The 27,150-nt window shown below is 40.1% G+C and overlaps 1 protein-coding gene across 1 annotated transcript in view; it reads right to left on the minus strand.

Moving 5' to 3' along the window:
- RAPGEF5 (Rap guanine nucleotide exchange factor 5) overlaps positions 1–27,150 on the minus strand; it is a 156,854-nt gene that overhangs the window by 93,448 nt on the left and 36,256 nt on the right. Inside the window, exons 6-8 of the mRNA XM_064704463.1 lie at positions 25,925–25,991; positions 19,117–19,165; positions 2,844–2,920 (exon numbers count right to left, since the gene is read on the minus strand). Coding sequence (XP_064560533.1) covers positions 2,844–2,920; positions 19,117–19,165; positions 25,925–25,991 — 193 coding nt within the window. The remainder of the gene's footprint in view (positions 1–2,843; positions 2,921–19,116; positions 19,166–25,924; positions 25,992–27,150) is intronic.

Below are 27,150 nucleotides of genomic sequence, written 5' to 3' on the forward strand. Positions count from 1 at the left end.
GACAGTACCCAACCAATCCCTCCTCCACAATATCCCAGCCTGGAAGAGAATCCCTTCCCCTGCCCCCACCAATGATAGGAGGTGGTATAGAATAACCTCTGGGTCCTGGCTATTGCAAAAACTAACCCTGGCCGGGCTGGAACCAGGGCATGTGTTCAGAGAAGGGAGTCCCTGACCTACAACAACCACCTAGTAGAAATATACAGTTTAAAATGTCCCCTCCTCCTGTCACAGTTCTTTCATTTAAAGAGTTGCAGATAACATGAAAAATAATTCTTATTTAACTGGGTCTCCGGAGGATAAAAAATTTCTGGGAGGGTTAAGGTATTATTAAATTAATTGCATATGTTTAGCTCTGGGAGTAAAGAATGAACTTGAAACACAAAAGGCTAAACCTGTTTTTTCATAATTAAGAAAAAAATATTAATCCTTTACTTTTAGTTCTTATTTCCTCACTTATACTGACTTTTCAGTACAAATCCTTCTGTTAAATACCTGTAAGAAAACATCCAGGTCAATTAAATAATTAATTGATGACATCCTCTAAAACCTGGTTAGGAAAATGTTGACAGACTCCAATTACTGGTCATTTTCACTTCTCAATACAAATTTATTTTTCAAGCAATACTTTGGAAGCTCTTAGACAAAAGGGTAAAGGCAAGTCGCCCCACTTGCAAAGCACAATTTTGATTTTCACTTTGTGCAGGCACACATTCTCCAAAACCCTTGTTGGTGCTTAGACCTCTAATTTGTGTAGACCGAAACAGATACAATTACTAATATATGTGAAGGTGAAAATCAAAAATTTGCATCATTTAACTGGCTTTACCTTAATGAATGATAAAAGAATGTACCTTATAGTAAAGCTTTACTCCCATTCATGGCTGAAAATTACTATAATTGTGTTTACGTAACATTTGAAATGAAATTTTAAGAAGTTTCACGGAAATGAAAGCAAATTAGTCTTTACTGAGGGTGGAAAGAGGAAGATTCTGATACTATCTGTTTCAGCATATCCATTGGAAAATACTTCTGCATAGGTCATAAATGAACATCTAGCAACGACACAAAGGTGAATTAACACATCCCTAGGAAGACAAGATGGGATCTTTTATTTACATAATTTACAGCATGTTTGCTTTTGAAAATCCCCTTGCTAGTTTTTTTCCACTCTTCTATCAGATTTGTCAACTAACTCAAGAGTAAATCAGGCCTCTCTCCCACAGAGCAGTGTTTAGAGCAGGCACCACATCCTTCAATTCTATTAACAGAAGGTTTGTGGTGGTTTGGTTTTCTTTCACCATACCTCTCTCTCTTTCTGTAGCTGGTGAAAAAATATAATTATTACTGGCTTCACCTTTAATCAGTCTGAAAACTTAAAACCATGTGCCACTGCCTCCAAAGACAAAGGGCAGTCTTGCTTTGCTCCAGTCATATGTGCATTCCGCTAAAATGAAAAACGACATTCACTCCTTTAAAAGAAACTCAAACAAATTTGGCCTTCACTAGATGTCATTTTTATGGTGCTAACAAACTGGAGCAAACACTGCTTTGATAACACTCCTGGCTCTCCTCCTAGCAGAGCCCATGAACGCTTTGGTTAACTGCTCATTTAATAATTGTACAATTTTAAATGTGTTTCATATTCTTTCAAATTTTAGAAGCTGGTTTCCAGTCCATTAAAATCTGGGTGAATCAATACCCCAATAATACATTTTTATGGGCTTTTATAATTATTTCAGGGTAATCTTATTAGCTGGCTACACAGGAGCTTTGCATATGCATTGTCTATGTCATAAATGGGAACAAACATTTTCACAATCTATAACTACAGCAAATAAGAAGAACTGAAAATACATTAAATTCTTCCCCTCCCCCCAAAAAAATCCAATGAAGAAACAGAAATCCAAATTTTTGTGCAGTGAGCTCAGTGTTTCCCTCTGGGTCCTTCCTATATCTCTGTAATGCACTCTTGGCTCCATGGCTTGTACCCTTTCAGCTAGGCTTGCTCACAAACATCAGCATAAATCCCATCTTTCTTGCACACAACTTTTCAGTTTGGCAAGATGTTAGGGAGATAAATCAGAGGCAGGAACTGCAAGCTGTGTACAGGGGAAGGAGAAAAGGTGGCAACTGGTGGGGAACACAACATTTGGAAGAGAAACAGAAGGAGAAAAAACCAGTCAAGACTGGGAAAAATCAATTTTAAATTAAAAGCAATAATCAGTACCAGTACAATGAGCAATACAGTTGCACTTGCACAGCTTGAGCACATGAATGGAATGACTGAATGAATTGCAGATTAATCTAAAAAGATTCACAGAATTAAAAAGGGTAAGCAATCCCACAATAAAATACTCCAAAAGGCAGTTTAGTTTCTTCCGAGCAATATCCAGAAGTGTGCTTTGGTTGTAAATGAGGGCAGTTAGGGAAAAAAAGAAGAAGGTTGCTGCTTGCACTTGAGTGACTAATAAGTATCCCTATTTCATTGCATGTCTACTTACAGTGATTAAAATTCAATCAAAATGTCATATGCCCTTGCTTCCTAAACCACATCTCATTTTACTTTCACATCTGGTATATGCTATGTGTATTATCTAAAAAGAGCAGAAAGATAGCTGAAGAATGCTGTCCAATTGCAACATCATGGGATTAATTCCCAGAATAATCATCAATCTTATTCTAAATAGTCACATAAGATGAGATCTAGCAGACTTGCTCCCTCCTACATGCTCCCTGCACAGAACATCGAGGAAAATCCATTTCCCAGAGCTATTGAAAGCAGTTCTTCAACTTGTAGATCTGGAAACATTCCCAAGACTCCATTAATCTTACATATGTACCTGTGCATCAGAGGTATCCTTGAGATCTTCTAGTCCTCTTATTTCTTGACTGCTGTTTTCTTCATTTTGATGAATTGCTAAAAATAAGAAAGAGCAATATATTGGAAGCAGGCAGGTTTAAATGACACAAAGCAGCAAAGTGGCATGGCCCAGTTTAGATCAAATAGGATGGCCATTCAAGGAATATTTAAACTTTAGCATTCTAGTAAACTCCTGGAGTGGTTTTGGACAGATCCTATAAGGTACACCTTATTGGGTTTGGAAAAATGCTAAATACAGCATACTTAATTTTTCCCCATGCAGTAAAATACAGTACTAAATAGTTATAGTCATGCTACTGTTAGTCCTGACAAAACAATGACATTTAAAGGAACTTCACTTTTCTATATATTGTAACAAGATATCATGACTCCTAAGCAATAAAAAAATAAGGTCTCCCTCTTCTTCCATTATATTGCAGAAGGTCAGGTCAGACTAAACAGAATAAGCAGATTTATCCCTCACCTCAGACTTGGAAAATGCTTTGTAAGCAAAGTGATGTCAATCTTAACAGACATCACCACTGGACATTAAAATCATCTCCAGAAATAAATGGTAGCAGGACATGTTTTATCAAAAGCTCTTTGCTGCTGGCACAATGAAAGAAATGAGCAACCCCATGCAATTAACATGACTTAAATCACTTTAAAACCAGCAAGTTTTGCTAGACTTTAAAGTTTTGTATCAAACTTGTAATCCCCTGAATGGCCAAAACCAGAGCTAGGAGTTTATCCACCTAAAGAAACAAGGAACCCCTTGTGAAAGAGCACCTCAGATTTCTGTATTGTAAACAGCTTCATCTATAGGCAGTTTTACTCTCTATACCCCAAGGTACCCTTTCAGTCAGCACAGCCACCTGCTGCATTTTGGTGGGACATTGAGCCCTCAGATGTTCTGAAATGTGACAGGTTGGGAGAGTCAGACCCAACAAAACACATGCAAAGTGATTTTACCTTATACTGTACACATCACCTTAGAAGAACCACACTCAAGTATCTTTGATCTTGAGTACATATTGAGTGATTTCCAGGTTTAACCACAGCATTTGTGACACCAGAAGTGTCCTTGAAGCAGCAGAGCTGTCACATCTATTTCCTAAAAAACACCTCATGGCTCATGGCTTTGGTGGATGGGTGGGAGGGCTGAGCTGATGCACTTCCTCATGCCCACCTCCTCTCTCCTTTGCCCCTGTGTTCCTGAGCTGCTCATCAGGCTGCATCTGAGCAGCCACAGCCCAGAGCACAGTGTGTTCAGACAAGGATCACCAGTCCTGTGCTGCTTTAAAACTGTCTGCAAGCTGAGGCAGCCCAGGATTTGATTGATGAGCAAAGGGAGCAAGAGAAAGGCTGGCAGGTAGGAGAATCACCGTCCCCAGGCATCCTCACCTATGCAATACTCAGCCTAGATCTCCAGACATAACCAGGTTACCATGGCCATGCTCATACACCTAATGTGAGCCATGAGGTCCAGCTTGGTGTGTCTGCATGGGTGCTCTGGGTCTGCTGCAGACAAAAAGCATCTAGGCAGCATCTAGCAACTTAAAAGAAAAGTAACTTTGGACTGTTCTTGATCTCTAAAATAAATTGTACGGATTTATTTTTTCTTATGACAGGATTGCTTCTGATATTGCTATGCCATATAGGATATAATTTTGTTTCTTCCCCCATAGTTATGCTATCAAAAAAAAAAAGGTAATAAAAATGTAATTATAAAAGGGGAAATAAGTCATTCTGTCAATACAGTTTATCCCATTAGAGGATCTTTTTAAATCCATTATCAGATTTCTGACATAAATCTTCACCACTGGGTTTGCAGGCATCACTTTACCAGCAAACCTCTGAAATGCAAGGTGAATACTGAGAACACAGGGTCAGACTCTAGCTGCAACAGACAGCATGTATAATTTGGGCACTAGATCCCAGCATATTTAAAGCTAGGCAAAACCAAAACTCTCTTGGGATTTTGTGGCATATCTCTGCCCCAGTCTGGAAAAGGAACAACATAACGACCCAGTTATGAGAGGGTCCATATGACCCATAATGAGAGGGATGTCCTAAGTAGCCATGTGTGACCGCTGCTTTTCTGGTGCAGGGCAGGGTTTCTAAAGGCAATCTACTTTATCCAGCCAGGCTGGGGGGTCTGTGCAGTTCCTTCCTGTGTAACCCATCTCCCAGCCTTCCTCTCCAAGAGCTGCCTTATCCTCTTGCACAGTCCCACATGCATATGACCCTGTTCTACCCACTGCCACTGTGGGAGACACAGAGCACTCAGGACATCGATTTGTTGACCCCTGTAGCACAACCTGCCTGAGACAGGAATGCTGCAGTGCCAGAAGGCATTAACAAATGCTAAAAATCGGTTGTTTGAGCAATTTCTCAAATTGTTAAGTCTGCGTTAGCAGAACATTCCCTCAATTCTCCTCTCAATTTTCTGATTTCTTCTATAATCAGTTTGCTGTAGGCACTGATGGGCAAAATATCCCCCCAGACTCTGGCTATTAATCATGGCATTTAGAGGAGTGGCACCTTGCTGGTAACAGGGCCATGAGTCGAGGTTTAAGTGATTTACATTGATCCAGCCAGCTTTTCCACAGTCCTGAGCAGATGGGAGCTCCACAAACAGCTGCGCCAGGGAAAAAGGTTAGTGCCTGCCAACTGCAGGCTTCTTGTCACAGCCTCAATTACAAGTGTCCCCTTCCCTTCCCAGTGCCAGGGCAAACACCCCAGAGAATCTTCGACCAAAATGAACAGGCAGACATTCAGGGAGCAGCACCTCTGCCTGACCTTGCTGAGTGGGCAGGTGAGAGGATGGTGTCTGGCCAGGGAGACAGTGACAAGCTGCAAACACCCAGAACTGAGGGCAGCAAGATCTCTTACCTGGCACAAAGGGGAAGAGAAAGAGTGTGCATGTCCACAGCCCCCAATCAATATAGCTATCCTTGAGTGTTGAATGATTTTAACATGAGCAATTTTAAACATGATGAGAAAATTGCCTCAGTTTAAGTGCACTCTAAGTGAATGGCTTAAAAAAATAAAAATGAAGAAAAAGTTTTTATATCAGCAATTTCACAACTCAACTCCAAATAGCCTAATAAGTTTATCATCCAGACCCAGCTCTCTTTGGCTTCAATGTTGTTTAGACTGTGTAAGGAATGTAGAAAAGAAGCAGTAAATATTTTCTTAAAGGAAAAAGAAAAACAACAGACCTCACACTGACGTTCTTGCAGCTCTCTTGGGAGAGAAGGAGCATTTGACCTCTTTTTCACGAAATTTCCATCACAAACTTGATTTTTTTGTCCTCCTTGCCTCTTATCCAAATCCATAAGGACGTGCCACAAGTAAACCATTTAACTTCACCCAGGGAGCAACACTCAAGGAATCACACCATCTCATACCTTTTTCCCATCACAAGAACACAGTCCCTTGAAGGCTGAAGTGGCCACACAGACAAGGAACAACCCCTAATTATCTTTTCTTGGTTTCTGTAGGAAAATGTTACTATGTGTTTTGTCTATAAAACAGAAAAAACCCAGATATTTCTTAAAATATTCTGGTATCTTTAGAAATTTATGGTACTGGGGGCCATCACATACATGTAAGAAATTGATTGCAGTATTTTTGGACACATTGTGCCTCCTAACCCTATAACAACTCATAGACATTCCTTAATTGGCCCAGGCACTGCTTTCATGGGTTACTATGCAAGCTACATAAGAATTCAAGGATAATTTCCTACTTACTGTTAGCTAGCCATTTACTTTTTGATAAAAAAAAATTTGACATTGCAAATTCAACCATAGGAAAAGCAGGCGGAAGCTTAGGGTGGGATGGGAAAGTATTTCCCAGGCAAATGCTGATTCTAGAATTGTACATACAAAAAAAGTTGTGAACTTTGGAGCTGAGCCAAACATTTCTTTCTCCACCACTATAAATCCAGTTTTGCTCCCTGATACAAATATCCCAGCATGTTTTACAAAGCAGCAGTAAAAGGGAAAGGCAAAGGTAGTTTACCCTGCTCTATATGTATGCATTTAATGTTATGTTTGGGTTCAGGCTTGAGATCTGAGCAAAAATACAAACAAATGTTGAGTGGTCAATTCCCTTTTCTACCTGCAGCATTTCTCCTTTGGTGGAAAGGTCACCATGAGTGAAAAAAAAAAAAAAAAAAAAGTCAAATGAGCATTAGATTGTTAATATGCTGTTCAAATATGTCCATTTGCAAATTAGTCTGGGGAATTCAGGATTTTGATGTTCTATGGTCACCTAAGGATCATAAGGGCCATCATCTGATCTGAGTTCCTTGTGGCCCCACAGAGCAGAGCTGAGATTTTGCTAGTAGATTCTTCTGTAAACTTATGTTAGGACAGAGAACTCTTGTGGGGGAGAGGTTTGTCCTTTAGTAATTCCATTTCAGGTCATTAAATCAGCAGGGAAAAATAATCAAGAAATAAGAAACCAAAAGAAATAATTTTGTACCTGCTACTACAGCAGAATCAGCCATCAAACCGGGGTGTGAAAGGAAAGGGAACATAACCATTGCTCACACTGGTACTGACCAACCCAGCTCCCCCTGCTTTCACAGCCATGCTACCAAGTTTAGTGTAGATTCAAGGCATTGGAAGGGATTTGTCTTTCCAGCAGCAAGGAGCACAACACACAGGATAAAGGGTTCACCTTAGCTACACAGGCTGGCACCCACTGAGGGTAACAACAGACACCAGCAGCACTACAGACCTTCCCCTGCCCATGGAGGAATCTGCCAAGGTTACCCACAGAGCAGTGCCTCCATGACACACTCTGCTTTATGCCACAAACTTGAAGGTAATTCATTACGTTAATTACATTTGATGAGTAAGATTTTTTAAAGTCACATAATATTACAAGCACATTATTTCATTTTAATGCTTTGTCTTGTTCAATATAGCAGAATAATTTGCCGAACTGAAAGTGGGAAGGACAGTTAAAAAAAAAATCCACACATAAAGCAACTCCTGGAACCCACAGCGTTGTAATCTTCCCAGAGGCTTTGCTTTATTGTGCTTTCTTCCTTTTCTATAAATGAAATTACTTCTTTCTACTCCTTCTGGCTGCAAAGATAACCTTCTCAACACAAACCAAGGCACCAGCGTCATTCCGCTGCTGCAGCCAGCCAGACTGGAACAATAACACCAGGAGAGGTGTGAACTTCCTCCTTTGGCTTAATAGGGTGTTAACTGTGAAAGCTAATTATTTAAATGCTTAGGAAAGGACTGCCACCACAGTTTATCATTTTGCTGCTGAACAACAGGCAAGGACATCTGCCCATCTGCAAGCGGCTGGCTCTGGGTGGCACCCACACGGCCATTGCAGTTTAGCTCCCCATCACTGCCGGCTGTCCCACACCCCTGTACTGACTGCTCCCACTCTGTGCTGCCATAAGGCACTCGGGATTTGTGGATTGGCAAAGGATTGCTACTAACCTGGCTGAGAACAGAGCACCCAGGCAGCAGGCAGGGGGACAGGACACTCCTGAAGGTAATTCTGCTGCCAGACCCCTTGTGCCACACAACTCCAGCTGCAGCCCTTGAGCTAGCTGTGAAATCCAGCTATTGAGCTTGCTGTGAAATCTATCCATCTAATCCATTTATCCACCTGATTTTGGGGGACAAGAGCCCACAAACCACGTTCAGCAGACACGCTTCTGCACTGCCCTAGGCTGCTGCTAAGACCAAACTCGCTTAGCCCACTGCAAACCCCCTGGCACAGCCTCTGTAGCAGCTGAGCATGGGGAATTCCAGCTGCACAAACACTGCCCGGCTCACCTGGGACTGCACAGGCTGCATGGGGACTTCACTGCCCCCACAGCCCCTCCAGAGGTAGCTCTGCTTGCCATACAAAGCTCGGTCACCCCTAAGGCTATATTGCTTGTGAACTCAGAGATGCTCCTTCATTTCAAATGCAGACATTAATTTATTATTTAGTATTGTTCTTTACCCTGCTAACATCCTAGAACATCAAACTAGTCTGCCCTTTGTATGATTTCAGCCTTTTCAGTACTCTGTGATCACAATTCATGTATGAATCTCTTTCATCTAGCCAGTAAGTAAAAGGCACCTACGTGCTGTCTACAGATAGGAGACATATTCCCACCTCGGAGGAGTTAAAGAGACTTCTGAACACAGGGACTTCGTTTATTTGACAAGCCAGCAGACTTTCACTGCCTCATCCCTGCTGGATGGTTGCAGCCTGTTGTGGGAGTTGTTTTGTTCCTGTCAAACCAACAAGACCTCAGGAATCTGCAAGAATATTCCCCGGGGAGAAGGCTCCAGAACCGCCAGCAGCCTGCACCAGTTGATTTATTGTCAGCTTCTGAGAAGCTCACAACTTCTAGATTCTTCTTATATTCCAAATTTTTAAGAGAAATGTTTGTTTCCCTTCTGAAATTTTTGGGTTTTTTGTTTTATTTTGTTTTGGGCTTTTTTGGGTTTTTTTTTGTTTTGTTTTGTTTTGGGGTTTTTTACAAATGGAAGTTGCTGGCATTTTAAGAAAAAACACAACCCCTCATTTTATTTTTTTTTTAAATCACACAACTAAGCTAATTTCATTATTTTTGAAAACTTTACTGTTATTTTGAACAATGGAACTTGTGATATCCCTTGTTGTTCTTTGTGGAGGGTATACAGCGAGCTCTAGGGAGGTTGGTTACTATGGCAGCTCTGAGCTGTTTGACAGTGTTATAATGTTTGCTGATGCTTATTAATTTATCAGAGTGGAAAAAAATGAATAGCTCATACTGACACCGCTGGGGAAACTAAAAGCCAGATCCTCTAGGCTATGTAGAGCACTAGTGCTGAGCAGTGGAAAAGCAGATGAGCAGCCAGTAAATGCTTTGCAAACCTCGGATTTGGGGACCATTTTAGACCACACCACATCCTCATGCATGTTCCTGCATTTTCCAGGTTCTGTTTCCAAACCAAAGGGGAAAACTTACAAGCACTTGGTATCTCTGAAATCCCCAAAAGCTGCTTGTAAGAGAGCAATAATCCCAGGAACAAAACCTTCCAACTGACAATTGGTTCCTTATTTACCATGAAAGAGTAATCTTTTCTCAGAAATTACTGAAAAGAGAAAGCTTTTTAAGCTCATCCTTAACATGTTTCCTTTTATTAGCCATACAAAAATTGCCTTTGAGCTTTCTTATTCCTTCCTGCTACTTCTGCATATATACATGCAAATTACCATACAGATTTCCCTTCACTGAGTACATTACATATCTCTGAAACAGTTGGCAGACCCCTGGGGGGGTGTTGCCCAGACAGCTGTGCAATCAGCTGAGTAAATCAGCTAATTAAAGAAACAAAGAAAATGCAAAAATTATTAGAGACAGGCTCCCGCTTACAGCATTGTTCAGCACCTCTGTATGCAAAAAGCTCAGCAAGCACAAAATGGAATAAAGGTACTTGTAAATCAGTGAATGAACTATTGCACAAGTGACAACGATGCCATTTTCTCTCAAACCCTACTCTGGGATGCTATGATATTTATGCTTTGTAGTTTAAATCAATTTAACATAAATTACTCCAGCATTTTATTTTACAATTACAAAAGTGTGAAATGTAATGTTGGTCTCATAACTGACTTCTGTACTTAAAAAATAGTCATTAACTTCTGCTTGACCTTAGGTGTAGAACTAATATTGAATTTGCACGGAGGGTACTCATTATTCTGATTAGTTTCCATGCAGAAAAAGAAGTTCCCAAAGGTCCTAGTGCTACAAGCCATTTCTCAAATCTCAAATAGGAAACAGGACTCCAGAAAATGATGCAAGAGCATTTCCTCTCATTTCAGAGTTTATCAAAAGGAACAGATAACAGCAAGGGTAGGTATCTCCAATCTAAACAGAGCAAAGCCACTGTGGTAAGAAAAAAGGCTGGCAGATGTGGATTTGGTCTTGCTGATCACCATTAAGGCGCCATTCCTTTCCACTGCTTCTAAACGACCCCAGGAAGGGCAAACTTTACTTTAAATGAGGCTCAGGTCTGCCTACATTATATAGCCATTATAAATTAAAAAATGAGTGTACCAAGAAAACCACCAATATTTCCCAGCTCAGTCAGATAACGGTCATTTCACATTATTGTACAAGTGGTTTTGTTAGGAATATGTGTTTATTTTATTTATAAGAACCAAAGCCCCAGGCTCTTATATCTGGCTTTGAAGGTCCACATTTCATGCAAGGTACTGGTGCATTTGAGCAACAAAATTTGTAAAATACCTCTGGCTAAACGAGACAGGCATTTTTTTAATAGATAAACAACTACTGTTGATTCATGTGGCCAGAGGAGATTTGGTTTTCAATGCCTGGCCCTTTGTGATGCATGCAAAGATAAAGCCATATTTCATATTCACCTTGTGAACATATGAGGTCATATTTTTTATCAAGGAGAAAAAAAAAGTGAAAATTATATGAAAATGCAGTAGGATTACTACAGGAACAGATAAAATCAAGGGGTTTTGTACCAATTGCAGCTCAAGGGGAACCATTTGATACTTGAATGCAGAAAGTTTTAAATTTTATCTTGTAATTGTAGATATTTGTTCTCATGTGCATGATATTTAATTTTTCTTTAAAATCACGTAGTAGTGAATGTACCTATAACAGTTTTGTCTGAAACAAGATGATAGAAGGATGGAGAAGAAAGACCCCATCAAATGATCAGAGAATGGTTGCTGGGGACAGATCAAACAAGGAGGTATGGGCTGTTGCTGAGCAGGATGGTGCAAAGAGAAACAGGGCTCTATTCCATGGAAACATCCCCCAGGCACGGCCAGGAAAGGAGCAGGAAACAAAGAGGACTCTGAATAAATAAATTCTGTGAATTCATTGTAAATGCCTCTCCCAAAGCCCCAGTAAACAAAACATTCACCTGGGGGTTGTTTTTTGCACAACTGCTGTCTTTGTGACCTTACTGTGCTGCTTCTTTTTGCATATGTGCAAAATATCTTTCCCCTACACAGCTACTCTGCATTGCTGATTTCTTCTATGCGAGTACCTTAGATCACTCAGAAAGAACTATGCCCAAGGTTCTACAACAATTGCAAAAACAAAACCACAAACTGCCAAAATCCCTCTCACCACAATTCCCAGCAGAGAGCTCTTTTCCTTCTTTTTCCAGGTCTGAGTCCATTCTGCTTTATATCAGCTGTTGAATACACAGCAGCTGGTAAGTGTTACTCTGTAGTCCTTTCACTGATGTTGTCCAGAGCATTTCACACCCCCAGCATCACCCAGGGTGGGCACAAATGAGCATCATTCCCCAGGCCTAGAAGGGGTCTGATCCTGCCCTTTTCATTTCTGTGCTTTATCTTAGCAATAATGGAAGGATCCCCTGTGATGCAATACATCATTGTAACCCCCGCTGGCCCCTAGGGGTAGGGATTCCCTTCAATAGGGCACAAAATGTTTTAAAATCATTGCTTAAAGAAGCTAACACGATTAAAATCATAGAATCACACATAAATTATGCCGAGTTGGAAGGACCCATCAGGATCATCCCTGAGCAGGACACCCCAAGAATCACACCATGTGCCTGAGAGTGTTGCCCCAAAGCTTCTTGAACTCAGAAACAGCTGGTGCTGTGACCATCTCCCTGGGGAGCCTGTTCTGGTGCCCAAGCACCCTCTGAGTGAAGAACCTCTTCCTGATATCCAAACTAAGCCTTCATTTGAGGGGCCGTTTCCTTGAGTCCTGTCACCAGGCACGAGAGTGAAGAGATCAGTGCTGCACCTCTGCTCCCCCTCATGATGGACCAACATGAACTCTCCCTCAGCCTCCTCTTTTCTAGGCTGAACAAACCAAGATCATCTCCCTTACTTCAAGACCTGAAATCACAGACCTTAAAGACCCTAAAGTAGAGTGTAACTTTTAAAATATTGCTAGCCATGTTTTCAGGGGAAGCTTTTATTTTGAATCACATTTCAGTGGGCAGGGGAAAAGTAAAGATACAGTCACCATGGCCTAACAGAAGCACAACAGTCCTGCACCTTCACTTTAAAAGTGGCCTTTTCTCCAGAGTGAATCCTGTAAAGTATCATTTGCAGAAGAATTTGCAGAAGAACCCTCATTCTACACAGTTTACTAATTTCAGCCCTTGCTTTAAACAATTGGGTGCTTGGAGGAACTGGAGGTTGTAATGGAATGAGGTACTACTTAAGTAAGCAAGCCTATTGAAAAGGGATATGAAAGGAACAGAAAAGCAGTAAAATCCTACTGATTCACCCTTTTCCCACCCTTCAAATTTTCTCATTTTTTTCACAAGGGAAAATGCACACCTCTCTGGCACATGACTATCACTTTATTCTGTAAATAGGACCAAGTATTTTCATACTTCATTATACCCTTTTTCAGTAGCATAAGTGGTAACAAACAATGCATGTTTACTCCAAAGATATTGAATACCTGGTTGTTTATGAAACATGTAAATTCAATAGTCCTTAATATGTTTGAAACTTACACAAAATGCTGAACTGGTCCATTCTTGGATGACCATTGATCATGTATTTGTTACATAATTTTTCAAGTGTGTATACAAACCTAAGTAAAATTCGTAATGATTTTCATTTTCTATATAAAAACACTTATACAAGTGAATAAAATGAATAACATAGCATGGGACATTCAGATAGCACCATATGACAAAACTTCTGCTAATTACAGTAGAATAAATTTACTGAGGAGTCTCAGAAGGATCTGTACTACTTGAGGAAATGGGCTGAAAGATAAAGATGCAGTTTTCTGAATTAACTAAGCTGATAAAACAGCTTAATGGTGCCAAGAGTGTCTTACTGGGCTCCTTCCCACACACCTCCACCTCTCCACCCTGATAAGAAGCTGCCACCCTCACTTTGTGTCAACTCCAGCACATGTTGCTGCTATACTGTATGCTGTTATGCTGGCCCCATCTCAAAAGTATATAATAGATGTAGCAAAGATAATCAGATTTAATGGAAGACTTTTGGTATGAGGAATGACTGGTGAAACAGCCAGGAAAGGAGACAACTCACAGGGGTATGACAGATGTGCACAAAATCCTGAATAGTATAAAGACAAATAGGGAATGGATTATTCACCACTCTCTGTCAGGAAAGAGCTATATCACAACAGAGTGAGGGTCCTAGGAATGTGTTTAAAAAAAAAAACCAAGAAAAAATATGTTTTAAAACACTACACGTGAATTGTGAGACTTGCTACCATAAGAGATGATGAAGGTCGGGGTATAAGCAGGCTTAAAAAGCAGTTTGATAAATTAATGGAGAAAAGGTCCAGCAAGGGTTACCTACCACAGCACTGTGGGTACAGCAAAATCCCTCTGTCACAGGCTGGTAGATGCTGAGTATGTACACAGAAGAACTGTACTCACTCTGTTTCTCTACTCTAAGCATCCCCTACTCATCACTCACGGTAGGAGCGAGGCTGGATGGACTTTTAACCTGACCCAGCCTGACTGTTCTCATGTGTTTAACCGGGCTGACATTGCCTGCAGTGTGTTGGAGTCCAGTCACGCAATCAGCCCTGACAGCAGTGCTGTGGAGGTGCTGCAGTGCCTGGGAAAAGGAATAGCTCTTCACAGCTTGCTTTTCATTCATGTCAGCAGAGCTCAAGCCCCAGTGACTGCTTCATATTGAATCGCCTGCACTAAAATAAAAATACGAAGCAAATCACATAGGCAGTTAGGTTCTGACAGAAGCAATACAAAAGAAAAGGGGAAGGCTGGCTATGCATACATATATGTAAGAATAGGATGAAGGCAATCCAGAAGATCTGAAATATGGAGTTAATACATTGCAAAAGTCATATTATTATAATATGTTATACATTATTATAAATAAAATATAAATGACATATTAAAAAATCAATAGAGCTTGCCAATTCAAGAATGGCATCACTAAAATGTATCTAGTTATATAGTGGAAACCCGAATATCATTCATAAGGGGGAGAAAAACCACACACAAGTTCTAGGGAATTTGTGGCTGCCCTGCCTTTCACAGTGGGAGGGAGAAGCACCCACAGACCTGCCGCTGCTCCTGCAGTGCCTGGGGAGAAGCTGAGTCACCACCTTCCTACCTCACCCATACCTTGTCAGCTATTATCTTAATTAGCCCCTGTATTCATAAACACAAAGACAAGAACCATGCTCTTATCAACTGATCCTTTGCACAAATAAAGTTTTAGAAATTTTTTCTCTATGAAGGGATTTGCTGGGCGATGCCATGGGTTTGTGCACAGAAATGCAAGGCATCTTGTTTGTGGATGGGATTAACAGCAGTACAAAGCATCTACGTGACAGGTTTTGATCAGTTCACATGTACCCGTGTAGCTTTGCCACCAGCTAAAGCCTCCCGCCTTAGGCTATTTGCTGCTTTTTATCCTTGTTTTAGCTACCATCTCTAACACATAAGAAACATGTCATGAGCCATGACAAGCAATTGAGATAAATGCCAACCCTTGTAAACCTTCAGAGGGGAGGCTGCATTTGTGTTAGGTTTCAGCACATTTGCAGAAGCTATCAGAAGTCAGCAAGGTATAAATAAACAAAACAATTTAATGCTGACTGCCTGCAATTAAAGGAAAAGTTTCTTTCTGCTCCAGTTATTTGCTTCCCCAAGACCTTTCACCAAACCACAGAAGACAGCATTTAATCTATTTATTTCTAAGGTTAGGAAAGAATTATTTCAATGCATTTTTATAAGCCACAGAGAAGTACACAAGCTCATTTCCCCCTCCTAGGTCACCTTTATCATGAGAGCTTTATTCTAATGAAATACAAATGTGATTTCAAGTCAACAGTGTTACCGAGGTCCATCAAAACTTCAGAATTACAGACACTTATTTTACCCTGGTTTAGTTTTATTTGCAAAGAAACTAAAAGTGCTGAGCTTCCTCTGCACGAAGGCTCTCAAACATGTCTCTGTCAGCATATGCCTTGTTATCAGAGTGGTATACTTGCAGTACACATCTGGAATATGAAAACAGAGCTTTTCTCCCACAGCACAGAAGTCTTTAATTTTTCAGGTTCCTCATTTTTCTTTCAGCATCTGCCAGTTTTATGAATTTTTCCTATTCTTCTACACCACAGCAAAAACAGAAGAACAGCTCTTGGGGAAAGGCATTCTACCCCACACCCTGCTGGTGTTTTATTTTCTGGTAGCAGACATTCCCCATCAAGTCAGATCCTGTACTAGCAAGAATTTGATACTGTGCCCTCTCCCACAGCAGGCTCAGGTCTCTACCTCGGTATTTGTCAGCAGATACAGTGTGGAAATCTCTGCCACAACCAGAACTGTAATAGTTGCAATTACTACCTGCCACATACATATAATAGGTAGCAAACCCTAGCTTCATTTAAACAAAACCAAACAGTTTCATTCGGGTAACCCAAGGCAATACTTGCCCCCTGCCCTCCAAACCTTCCTACTTGGAACCTCTTCACCTCTTGCACAGGGAGCTGTGTGTTATATGCTTGTGTAGTGCTTTCCATGCAACTTAACATAGTGATTACTACAGCAGTTCTAGACAAATAATGCAAAAACTTAAATCAGCCAGTTTTTCTAGTACAGTTAAATCACTGTGAAGGGTCTCTCTAAGAGCAGAGGTACATTCAGAAATTAAACAACTCAGGAACACATTATATAGTCCTTGCATTAGGCAAAAATGCCTTTTTTTTTAAGGGGGGAGGGGGGCTACTGATCTCTAGGAAAGCTTTTAATTAATAAACCAATTACCCTCTGCAGCCAGGTTCCAGGCAGCAGGTTTGGACCATGCCCATTGCCTGCCCTCCCCACTCACGAATCCCAGGGTGGATGAGCCAGGCTCCCACGCCATTCACACCAGCCTGGAAGCTACCCAGGGCAGCTGGCCCAAAAAGCCATGTTCCACTCTTTTCAAGCCAAAATAAACTCTTTGTCTGACTTTTGGTGGCTTATTTCCTGGAATTATATGGAATCTTGGAGAGGATTAGAGGAACAATATCTTTGAAAGATACTGTGGCTTACAGCTCCAGAAGTACTTTCTCTGAAAAGTGCTTCCCTTCACCAGGCACAGCAGACCAGAGCTTGATCACTCACAGTAACTGCTACACTGTGAATTTAACCACCAGCAATAAAATAAAGGAGCATAACCAACCACCCTAATTTACTCTGCACCTACTTTACCAAAGGCATTAACTTAAATTAGACCTTACAGTTATGCCTGATCATACTCCCATTTTTTACAGGCATCCAAGATGGGGCATAAAGAAATGCAAATTTCAACAACAAGCATACACTAGTTAAACTGACTAAAGAGTTATCTTTTGTTCAGATCTGAACAGATATTTTAAGTGTTTACATTAATGTATTAGGAAAGGCTGGACAGCACTGCAAAGCTCTATAAGGAGCTCTATTTTTTTAAGGCTGTAATTTTTAAGTGAAATATTTCTACCTGTTCATTAAGGATTGCAATTACAGTAAAAAGGAGACTCCAAGAGATATTCTCCTTTTGGATTTTCATCTCTTGCATCTCATTCCTAATGTAATGCCCACCCCATATTCTACTCTAACAACCATCCACCAAAAGGAAATAAGAGACTACTTCCAGCTAAAAATAACTCTTTTGGGGGAAAGACTTCTATTTATAGCTCATAGCCATAGAAATATTTGCTGACAAAACTGCTTAAAAACAGAGAGATTTATTATACCTCCATGAACAGGGAGTAAACATACATGGCACCATACTTAGCCCATTTAGCAGCAAAATAAGAGATTACCTTGAGCACTTCTTTAAAATAGCCTGTTTTCCTCTGCACTGAGCCAGAGCAGAAGCATTTCCATGTTCAGCCATTACAAGTCAGGTGGGACTGGGGTGACACCAGGTAAGGGCAAGCAGCTGAGGGGTGTTGACATCATAAACTACTATAGCACTTTCAGAAGTAAAGCTTGCCCATAGAAGAAATTCAGGTCGGAATTCACACTCACATTTGTGCTCGCTTTCCACAGATTTACATTTATAGATGAGTGTGGGTATAACTTATGGATACTTCTATTTCCAGAAAAAAAACAGCATCAAACTATGTCTAGAATATTTTTTTTTATAATACTCACATTTTCACAAGAAAATATTGGCAGGTAGACCAGCCACATCATCTTGGTGCCTCCAGTTTACGATAACATGATGTGTGTTGTGCGTGTGTGTAGTAAATTTTGTGCTGTACTTGTAAGTCACAGACAGACCGATAGGGATGCAGTACAATGAACAAGCCAGAAAATAGCTCAAGTACAAGATTTGTGACTTTGATTTCTAGAAAAATCACTGAAAATCACAAGAGATGCTCTATGAAAATGTGCTCAAAGACGTCAATGGCTTTGGGAACACACTAATAATTTAAGGTCACTCCACCTCTGTTTTACTTTAGAATTACATTCAGCTTGGTGCAAAAGACACTGCACAATGACACCAGAGAGTTAACCTGTAAAGAGTCAGGTCTGGCCAAGTAGGTTCAGTTGGTTGCTGTGCAGTGCCTGGAAAACACAGCTTGGCTTTCCTTGCCTCCTTCCTTGCCTCAGCAGTGCAGACTCTACCTGCTGAAGTGCCTGTGCTACCACACCCTGATGGAGCTGAGATGGCCACATATTTCAGTGCCTTTGCACTGTGGCACCAGCATTTCTTGGGAGTGCTTTTACTGGCAGAGACTTCCAGTTATCCAATTGCCTCTTCCTTTCTCCTGCCCTGATCAGAGACTTGCCTCTCCAGCCGTAGAGATGAAAAGGCAGGAAAGAACACCTTCATGCATGAAGCTGTCCTTTTGCTTTAGCAGTAAGAAAAACACCTGGCTGGGCTGGTAAAAGGCAGAAAAGATGATGGCATGAAATACTGGATGATAAAAAAAAAGGAAAATGACCAATGTATTTGTCCTAAATTTAAGTCAAATAAAGACATCAGCTTTTTTTATAAAGAGCAAGCCTAGAGAAAATAGTGATTTTGGCCAGAAAGAGACCCAAGTTGAACCGTAACACTGATTTTATTTGCTAGGTTGTTAGACATAATGAGCTAGATGGAGAGAAGCTTAGCTGTAATTGCATTGTGCTGTATACACAGATTCTCCATCAGTATCTTTTCTTCCCCATATTAAAAAGACAGCAGTGACAATTCAGATACTTCAAGAAATGACAAAAGGGAACAGCATTACAAAAAGCCCTCTGAAGTTCAGCCTTACTCACCTGACTTCCTTGCTTTCAAGGCAATGACAGCAGCCAGTTCTCTCTGTACCTAAAATATCAGGAAAAGAAAAGGATGGTTATAGTTCCTGGCACAGTCAAATAAAACAAAATGCAATACTGGTAAGATAAGAGCTATCAATGTTTTGCAGCAATCAACTGCATGTGGAATTATGCCTGGTTTTGAAACGGCAGTCAGTTTTCCTAGCAAATCTATCTCCTTTCCAGCTGGGAATTCTGTGACTTTAATTCCATGTAAATACCCCACATTCCTTAGGGAGTGGGCAATTCGGTAGCCTGATCTGTAATTTATTTGCACAGCATATCTCTTTCACAAGTACACACTTAAATCTTCTCCCTTCCCTTGTTACATATTTGTTTTGCCTCTGATGAGCACACTGTAATGCTGGATTTATTGTGTGATTCCGGAATAAGAGAGTCCTTCATGCTGAGGTTTGACAGAGGTTCCTCCTGTATATAATTGACCTTCACTTTTTGGATCTCCCAGGAGGAAACAACCTCTCCTAGTAGCATGGCTGAGAATTGCTGGACAAAAATTTCACTTGAGAAGAAAATGCAGAAGTCAGGGCTATTTTCAGTTTTACAGGGTCCCTCACTAGCCTGTGGTAAAACAGCCCTGCCATTCTTCATATTTTCTGTATAGACCAGCTATTTTCTCTTTAGCCAGCTCAACTCAACAACCACTTCTCTCCATAGGTCTATTTCTTTTTATATAATTTCTTTTTCTATAATTTCTCTATATATTATTCTTATGCTTTCTGCTTCTTCACTGCCATCATCTGTCCCACTGCAGCTGCTTGCACTTGGCCTAGAGCACCAAATGCTCTCTCATACACCTTACAATTTCCCCAATTTTCCCAAGATAGGCTGTCTTCAGTATTAAAAAATATATATGGCACATTCCAACTTTTTCTAGGGATTGTCCCACCTCTCTGTACAAAGCCTCCAGCAGTGCATGCTAGCCATCTTGTCTAACAGACCTAGGCAAGGCTTAAGGCTGTTCTGCAGTGGGAGGTTTGACATGCAGTTTCTGAGAGACATGAAATTTCAGACATCATTCTCAAGATATGTAGCTCAGTCATAAGGCACAAAGCCCATAAAGGATTCCCAAAGTAATACAATTGCTAACAACTCTCTCATGACTCTGAAGAGAAGTTTGAAAATGTGAAAGAAGAATAGTTAGCATTGTATTGGTCTGAGCAGAAAGACAAAATCACTCAGGGCATCTCAGTGCAATGGTAACTGCAGATCCGCAGGAGCCACGCAGCAGTACACTCTGCATGTGGAAGAAGCCAGTCACACCAGAGGCCACGTCCTTCCTCTGCTTGCATCCTTCTTTCCTTTGTGGCAAAGGACCAAAAAGATTTTTTTGCTGTCCTTGCAAGGGAAAAGGATCTTTTCTATTCCTTGATGCTGCCCTGCTGAGAGGGACAGAGTTCTCTGCCACTCCAAGCAGGAAAATATGAAGGCAGTGCCATGGTTTTCTTAAATGTCATCCTGTTTCCAGCACAATTGTGCAAGCTGGCAGTATTACCTTCCCTTCCTTCCTTCCTGTACACTCATTCCCATGTCTGGAGAAATATTAATCATAGGTAATGTAAGCATAAACTTCAAGTAAAATGGGAAAGAACAGAAAAACAACTCATGTGCTTCCTTGCAGCAATTGCTATACACAAGTATTATAATAATACATACAAGCTATCTAATAAAGAACAGGATTTTCAATAAAAGTCCAATTTGTTTCTGAACAACACCATGACTTCTCATGGCTACACTTCTCAGACCCTCTCCCTTCATTAAACTCAGAAGGTACCCATGTCAATGGCTCAATTCTGGTCTATTGGCAGAGGTTACTGACAGTAAGAAGCATTTCACTGATGTCTCATCTTTATCTCCTAGCATTTAATAAATGCACTATCCTAAGCTTATGCTTAAGAGACACTACAACCTGAAACAACTGCAAATGTATCTCTTAACCCAATCAAATATTCCAGAAATGCAAACCTCTCCATGGCTGCAAAGAAAAACCCATTTTGTCAGAACAAAAAGGCAGCATTGTGGCATCCTGCAGTTGTATTTCCAATATTACTTTTGTTTATAAGGTGGCACCTTTTAGGTATGAAAGATAGTGCTAAAATCACAGGTAATTAAAAGGCTGGGCTTCTATATTTTGTCTATGTCAAGCTAAAAACCTCATAGTTTGCTGCTGGCCAGGAATGCAGCTGCTCTTTTACTTAACCTGAGCAAAACCCTTTAGATAAAGCAGGAGGAAAATATGTTTCTCTGGTGTTAACAGTAGGAAAAATTTCCTTCATCAAAGGGTTCCATCAGGACAATGTGAGCTCCCTCTCATAGGATTCATTCCAATCACAAGGAACTGGTACTGCTGAGCAGTACTGGATCTGAGTGGTGCCCCTAGATTTCATAATCTATATGCTTTTGTCTATTTTAGCATAAATGCACTTGACATCCCTGCTGGACATGCAATTCCTCTGCATCATTACCCCAGTGGAAATCCATGTATAACACTCACTCCTCACTGCACACATGCCACCCATTATCATGCTTCTTCCTAAGAGGATTTCAGTCACTGCCTGTTTGACAAAATCGATAGTCGCACATCACATTGAAGATAATAATGTAGACACAAAATAAAATATATAAACAAGGACTGTGCCTACCATATTGACATATTAAATTTTAAAATATGTTTTATACATACAGCTTATTGCTACAAAGCGTACACTATCTAAACAGTATCCCATTTGAGTAACATTACAGATGTCAAAACTGATTCAGTTTAAAGGCCAGTTCACCACACAATATTTACAGAAATATTATGAAAGTCTTAAAGAGAACATTTTGAGTGAGGAGTTGGCATGTTACCACATCTCAATCAAGTTTTCTTTCTGCAATATAGAAGAGTATGCATAGAAAGTGATACTTGGGTATACTTCTGCTTGATTAAGTAAAAATGGCTCATTTATATGGTGAATCTTGTCTTCAAATAATAGAGAATTTTAATAAGTAAATGACAACTACTGCTCTTATTGCAAATCTTATCATTTTGTCATAGTGGACATGACTGTGCATCTAGCAGACAGTGCATACCATCTTTTTTCCTTTCTCTTTTTTCTGCCCATAGTAGTTTTGTGTGAGACAGTAGTCTAGATACTATTGTGCCAAGCAGGACTTCAAATCTAGAGACAAGGTGCCAATGCTTACAGAAACTCAAAATTAAAATCCTGCAACAGAAGGCTCTAAACAGCAGGGTTTTGAAAAACAGTAAACTGGTTCACATTTTTGCATCTCAAGTCATGATAGTTTGATGGACTCTAAATAAAAGTAATATTGGCTGATGCCATAAAGTACCAGAAAACTATTTTCCAGACACACTTCATTAACATCCTGATATCATCTGTTCCATTACAAGGTAAGGTAAAAGGCTTTGCAGTGGAAACACTCATAGCTATCTCACCGCGTTCTGCTTGTAGCACACAAAACACTGAATATGAGGCTGCTTTTTGGGACATGACATGGGATGCATGACAGCTCTGGAATGCTCTTTTTAAACCCATGAGTAATCATTGCATTCTTTTAAAAATTCATGACCAAAAAAGATTATCTGATGCAAATGTATTTCTAGCGGCATTTTGCACTGCTTGCAAATTTTGCACTGCTTGCCTTTAGAATTGAAGTTTGATGGTTTTGTTGGTGCCTCATGTAATGGAGCATATGATATAAGCACATAATTTGATAGATTAAAAGAGGGATTTAGATTTTAGGCACACAGATTCCTCCAATTTTGCTTGGGTTGCATCATCCCAATCGGTGTACGTTTGAAAATTTGGAATGGAATCTCCTGAAAAAAAGCTGACGCAGAAATTTTCTTCTGACCTCATAAAAATGTTTTGTTCCATGAAAAGCAAAAACAAAAGTAGAAGAGACAGCAGTGGGATTTTCATCTCCAATTAGAAAGTCAACTCTAATCTCCGACTGCTTGAGTGCTGGGTTAGAAGTAGGGATGATTTTGTGGGTTTTCCCACACTTCTGAAATTCTGGTGTGAAGAGTATCATGAGCAGGATTTTCAATTATGAATTCTTCAAAGTAGTATGGTTTAATTTTGTACAAAATACATAAACATTCAGTGAGTCAAAAAGCCAGTGTGAACACATTTCCAGTAATAGTTAATAACTTCACTTACAGTTTCCAGCTCCTGCTTACAAAAAAAAAAAGAGAACCAAGACACTGGACAGTCTGTTGAATAGTGTGAGCTGAGGTTTCAAATTCTTCTGGGACTTAAAAAGACTTCCCAGAGAGCTGCAGAGAGTCTTTTATGTCCCAATCTACTGTATGGAGGAAAAGCAATATTCTGGAAGGATAAACAGGAAAAGTTCATTTACAGATGCCAAAATTTGGAGGATGCTGCTCTGGTCTTGTGCCTTTTTCCCAGGGGTAGACTAGAAAATCATTACAGAGGGACTAAAATGTTCTGTGGAAAATCAGAAAATGCAGGAGAAAAGATCAGATTCTTGACATCACCATGGCAATAGATGGGTCTCAGGCCATCTGGAGATGGAACTGCCTAATTTTTCTTTAGCTAGTTAGCTACAGTAATAAAATGGTTCATTTAAGAAAACCCTGTCCAGGTGCCCTACTGCTGGAGTGACTCAGGATGTAGTTCACAGGTTTGACCTCACAGATGTGAAACACTCTGAGCTCACTGTCAATGAGGTGTTTAAGGACATGCATGTTACCCAAGTGCAGCCAGCTAGATCCAGTTCTCAAACTCAAAAGCACTTTGTTTTGTTGAGCGTGTCCCTTTTTTTTTAACTGACAAAACTCCCATTATTCTATTTTTGATAGGCAAAGCTTTTGAAGAATACTGGCAATGTTTTATAGAGTTGGTGTTTTACAAGTGTTTTAAAAAAATATAACTTTGCAGAAAGTCTTTCACGATTTTCTATTTTTGCTCTGCATGGTAAGAAAAATGGAGGACATTGAGGTTCTGAGTTCACCTTTCATTTTCAGTTAAGAAAAAGAGTAGAGAAAACAAGGAATTTGAATATTCAGACAATAAAAAAAAGATATTTAAAACAGAGCATTTGCTTATGTCATACATTTTAAAATATTCTTGAATAAAGTTGAACATACGGAATCACTAGCTTTCCAAACGCATTATTAAATATCTTTTGTAAAGACATTTGTCTTTACAAAAGACAGCAAAAATTCTCCTTTCCTTCCATTTTCCAACAACTTCACAATAGCACTTTCCTTACTTTTCTTAAAGTACCTCTTATCCTCGTGCTTTTTTCATAAAAGGTTTATCTTGCTTGCTTCATTTTTGTCTCTTTACTTTCTCACATGCCAAAAACAGAACTAACACCAATTCTATGTTTTGATGATACCATGACTTAGGTGCAGTGTTCACAGAATTGCACAATCCCAGAATGGTGGAGGTAGGAAAGCACCTCTGGAGAAAATCTGATCCAAACCTCTGCTGAAAATCATGGCCAGCTAGAGCCTGTCCATCAGGTATTTGTACACATCAATAAGGTCCTCCCATAGCCTTCTGTTCTCCAAGCCCCACTCCCACTTCTGTCAGACTCTCCTTGTAAGTCAAGTTCTCTATTCCCCAACCATCTCCATGGTCTTTCACATACACTCCAGGACATCCATATCTCTGGTACTGAGAGCTCAGAACTGGACCCAAGGCTCCACACCTTGTCACCTGCATTAGCCTAAGGGCAGTGCTCTTTCTAATGCAGCTCAGGAAGCACTTGCTTTCTCTATCACAAGGGCATGTTTCTGGTTCAACCTGCTGTCTACCAGAACTGCCAGGTCCTTTTCTGCAAAGCTGCTTTTCAGTCAACCCCCAGTCCACATAGAATCATGAGGTTATTTCTCCCAGATGCAGGATGTTGCATTGCCCTTTGCTGACTTTCCTGAGATTCTGTTGGCCCATCTCTCCAGACTGTCAAAGTCCCTCTAAGTGGCAGCACAACCATAGAATCACAGAATTATTTTGGTTGGAAAAGACCTGTAAGATCATCAAGTACATCAAGTTAACCCAGCACTGCCAAGTCCACAATAAACCGTGCCCCCAAGTGCCACACCCACTCATCTTTGAAATACCTCCAGGGATGGTGACCAACCATTCCTCACAGTGTTGCATTGTTAATTTTCTGAGGGTGCACTCTGTGCTATCACACAGATTACATTAAATTGAGTCAGTCTAGCTTAACTTTCTGAAGTCCTGTCTATCTTCTTCTACTTAGAACAGTGATCTCACAATATAAACAAGATGCACCACACTCTAGCAGAGACAGAACAAGCTATTGTTTATTATGGTGAAGTTTACCGAGGCTAAATGTAATTAGGAAGCTCGGATTTCCCAGGTAGGTGTCCTCAGAAGTTTATGATAACCTACACAAGGGCTGCTGAAAACTTTTATCTCCCTTTGTCTCCCATTGATGTAGACTTGTCCAAGAGGGTCTGAGAGTAAAGCACATCACACAAAAGTCACCTTGGTCCTCCAAGTTGGTATCTTCTGGGCCAAGAATAGCATATATTACAAGAGCAGCTGCTGCAGTCCTTGCTTGGGTTGATTTTAATAGCTTTGGAATTGTATACTAAGACCTCAGTAAAGCTCTCCCCTTCCAGAGACTAAAAAAACAGTCTTCATGTACAAACATCTGTTCACTTAGACTAAGTCTTTAATTTGAAAGGATCCAAAACATGACAATATTTCAAACATGATCAGTTCAAACTTTGATGCAATGACCTTACCGCAGAAGTGAGACGAGCAAGAATTTCAGCATTGGTTTCTGCTGTATCTTCTATTTTTTGATCAGGCCTTAAAAAATAAAAATAAGATTTTATTATTTCTTTCATTCTGTTTCAACATCTTTTGATTCCTGGAAAGTAAGGAACTGTGTAGCCACAGGCAGTAATGTAAAAGGGCCTTTGAGATTCCACATCAAAATGAGGACTGCAGCATGACAATAATTAATCATGTCAGTAATGACAGAGTACACCCTTTGTCCCTTGCTGTCAAGAACTCTTTTGATCCGACCAACGTGAAGCAGTGAGAGAATTCCTCAGCTATAAAAATGTGATGAAGAATGCAGAATGCAGGACCCTTTAGAGCAGAGTTGCTTTATTTGATGGCATCTTTTGCTTGGCTAAAAACTTACTCTATGAATGGAGCAAAGAGTTTTATATCTGCCCACCACCCAGCTTTGCTAAGGTGTGGAGCAGCACCTATGGAATACAACTTCATGTAGATGAAAACAGACAACATCAAAATAATTTTGTGACAAGTGAAATTTGATATTCAGAAAAAAATAAGTGAAAGTGAAAATAATACATTTAAGAAGCCATTAATAACCAAACCAAAGCAACAGCTGAGAACAATATTAGGTTGTCTTGACAGTGACTAGCAAGAAAGAGACTTAATGTGTCTTTTCAAAAGTGAGGCAGTAAAGGTACAACCCTCCTAGAAACCATCTGGCCCACATGGAAATAGCCACACAAAAGTGGACAGTACAGGATAAGACTGTGTTTTTCTTTAAAACAGTCTAATTCTCATCACTAAAGCATCTGTAAGCCTTTCAGAAGATTTTGGAGAATCAGAAGCATTACACCAATTTTATAGGGATATAACTACAGGAAGAAACAAAAGAAAATGCCTTTGAGATCTTTAGTTTTCATGGTACTCAAGAAGCATGCCAGCAAGCTGAACAGATACACAAAACTGCAGCTGCTGAAATAAACATAAATCCCAGGTATTAGCAGAAGCTTCTGTTTTTGACTAAATTATTTAATTGCTTATATGCCTTGATGTCCTAGGGGAGAGAGCTGGCAAGACATCTGGAATATGCAGCTGGTATATTGAGGTTTTTACATCCCATGTCCAAAAATTTCATTCCCTGATTAAAAAATTAAGGTCAGAAAGCACAGAATGACACAGGCATTCATTTTGGGGCAAGCAAATTCAAATCAAAATGGTAATT

The sequence above is a fragment of the Zonotrichia leucophrys genome, chromosome 2, assembly GCF_028769735.1.
Source record: "Zonotrichia leucophrys gambelii isolate GWCS_2022_RI chromosome 2, RI_Zleu_2.0, whole genome shotgun sequence".
Lineage (NCBI taxonomy): Eukaryota > Metazoa > Chordata > Aves > Passeriformes > Passerellidae > Zonotrichia > Zonotrichia leucophrys.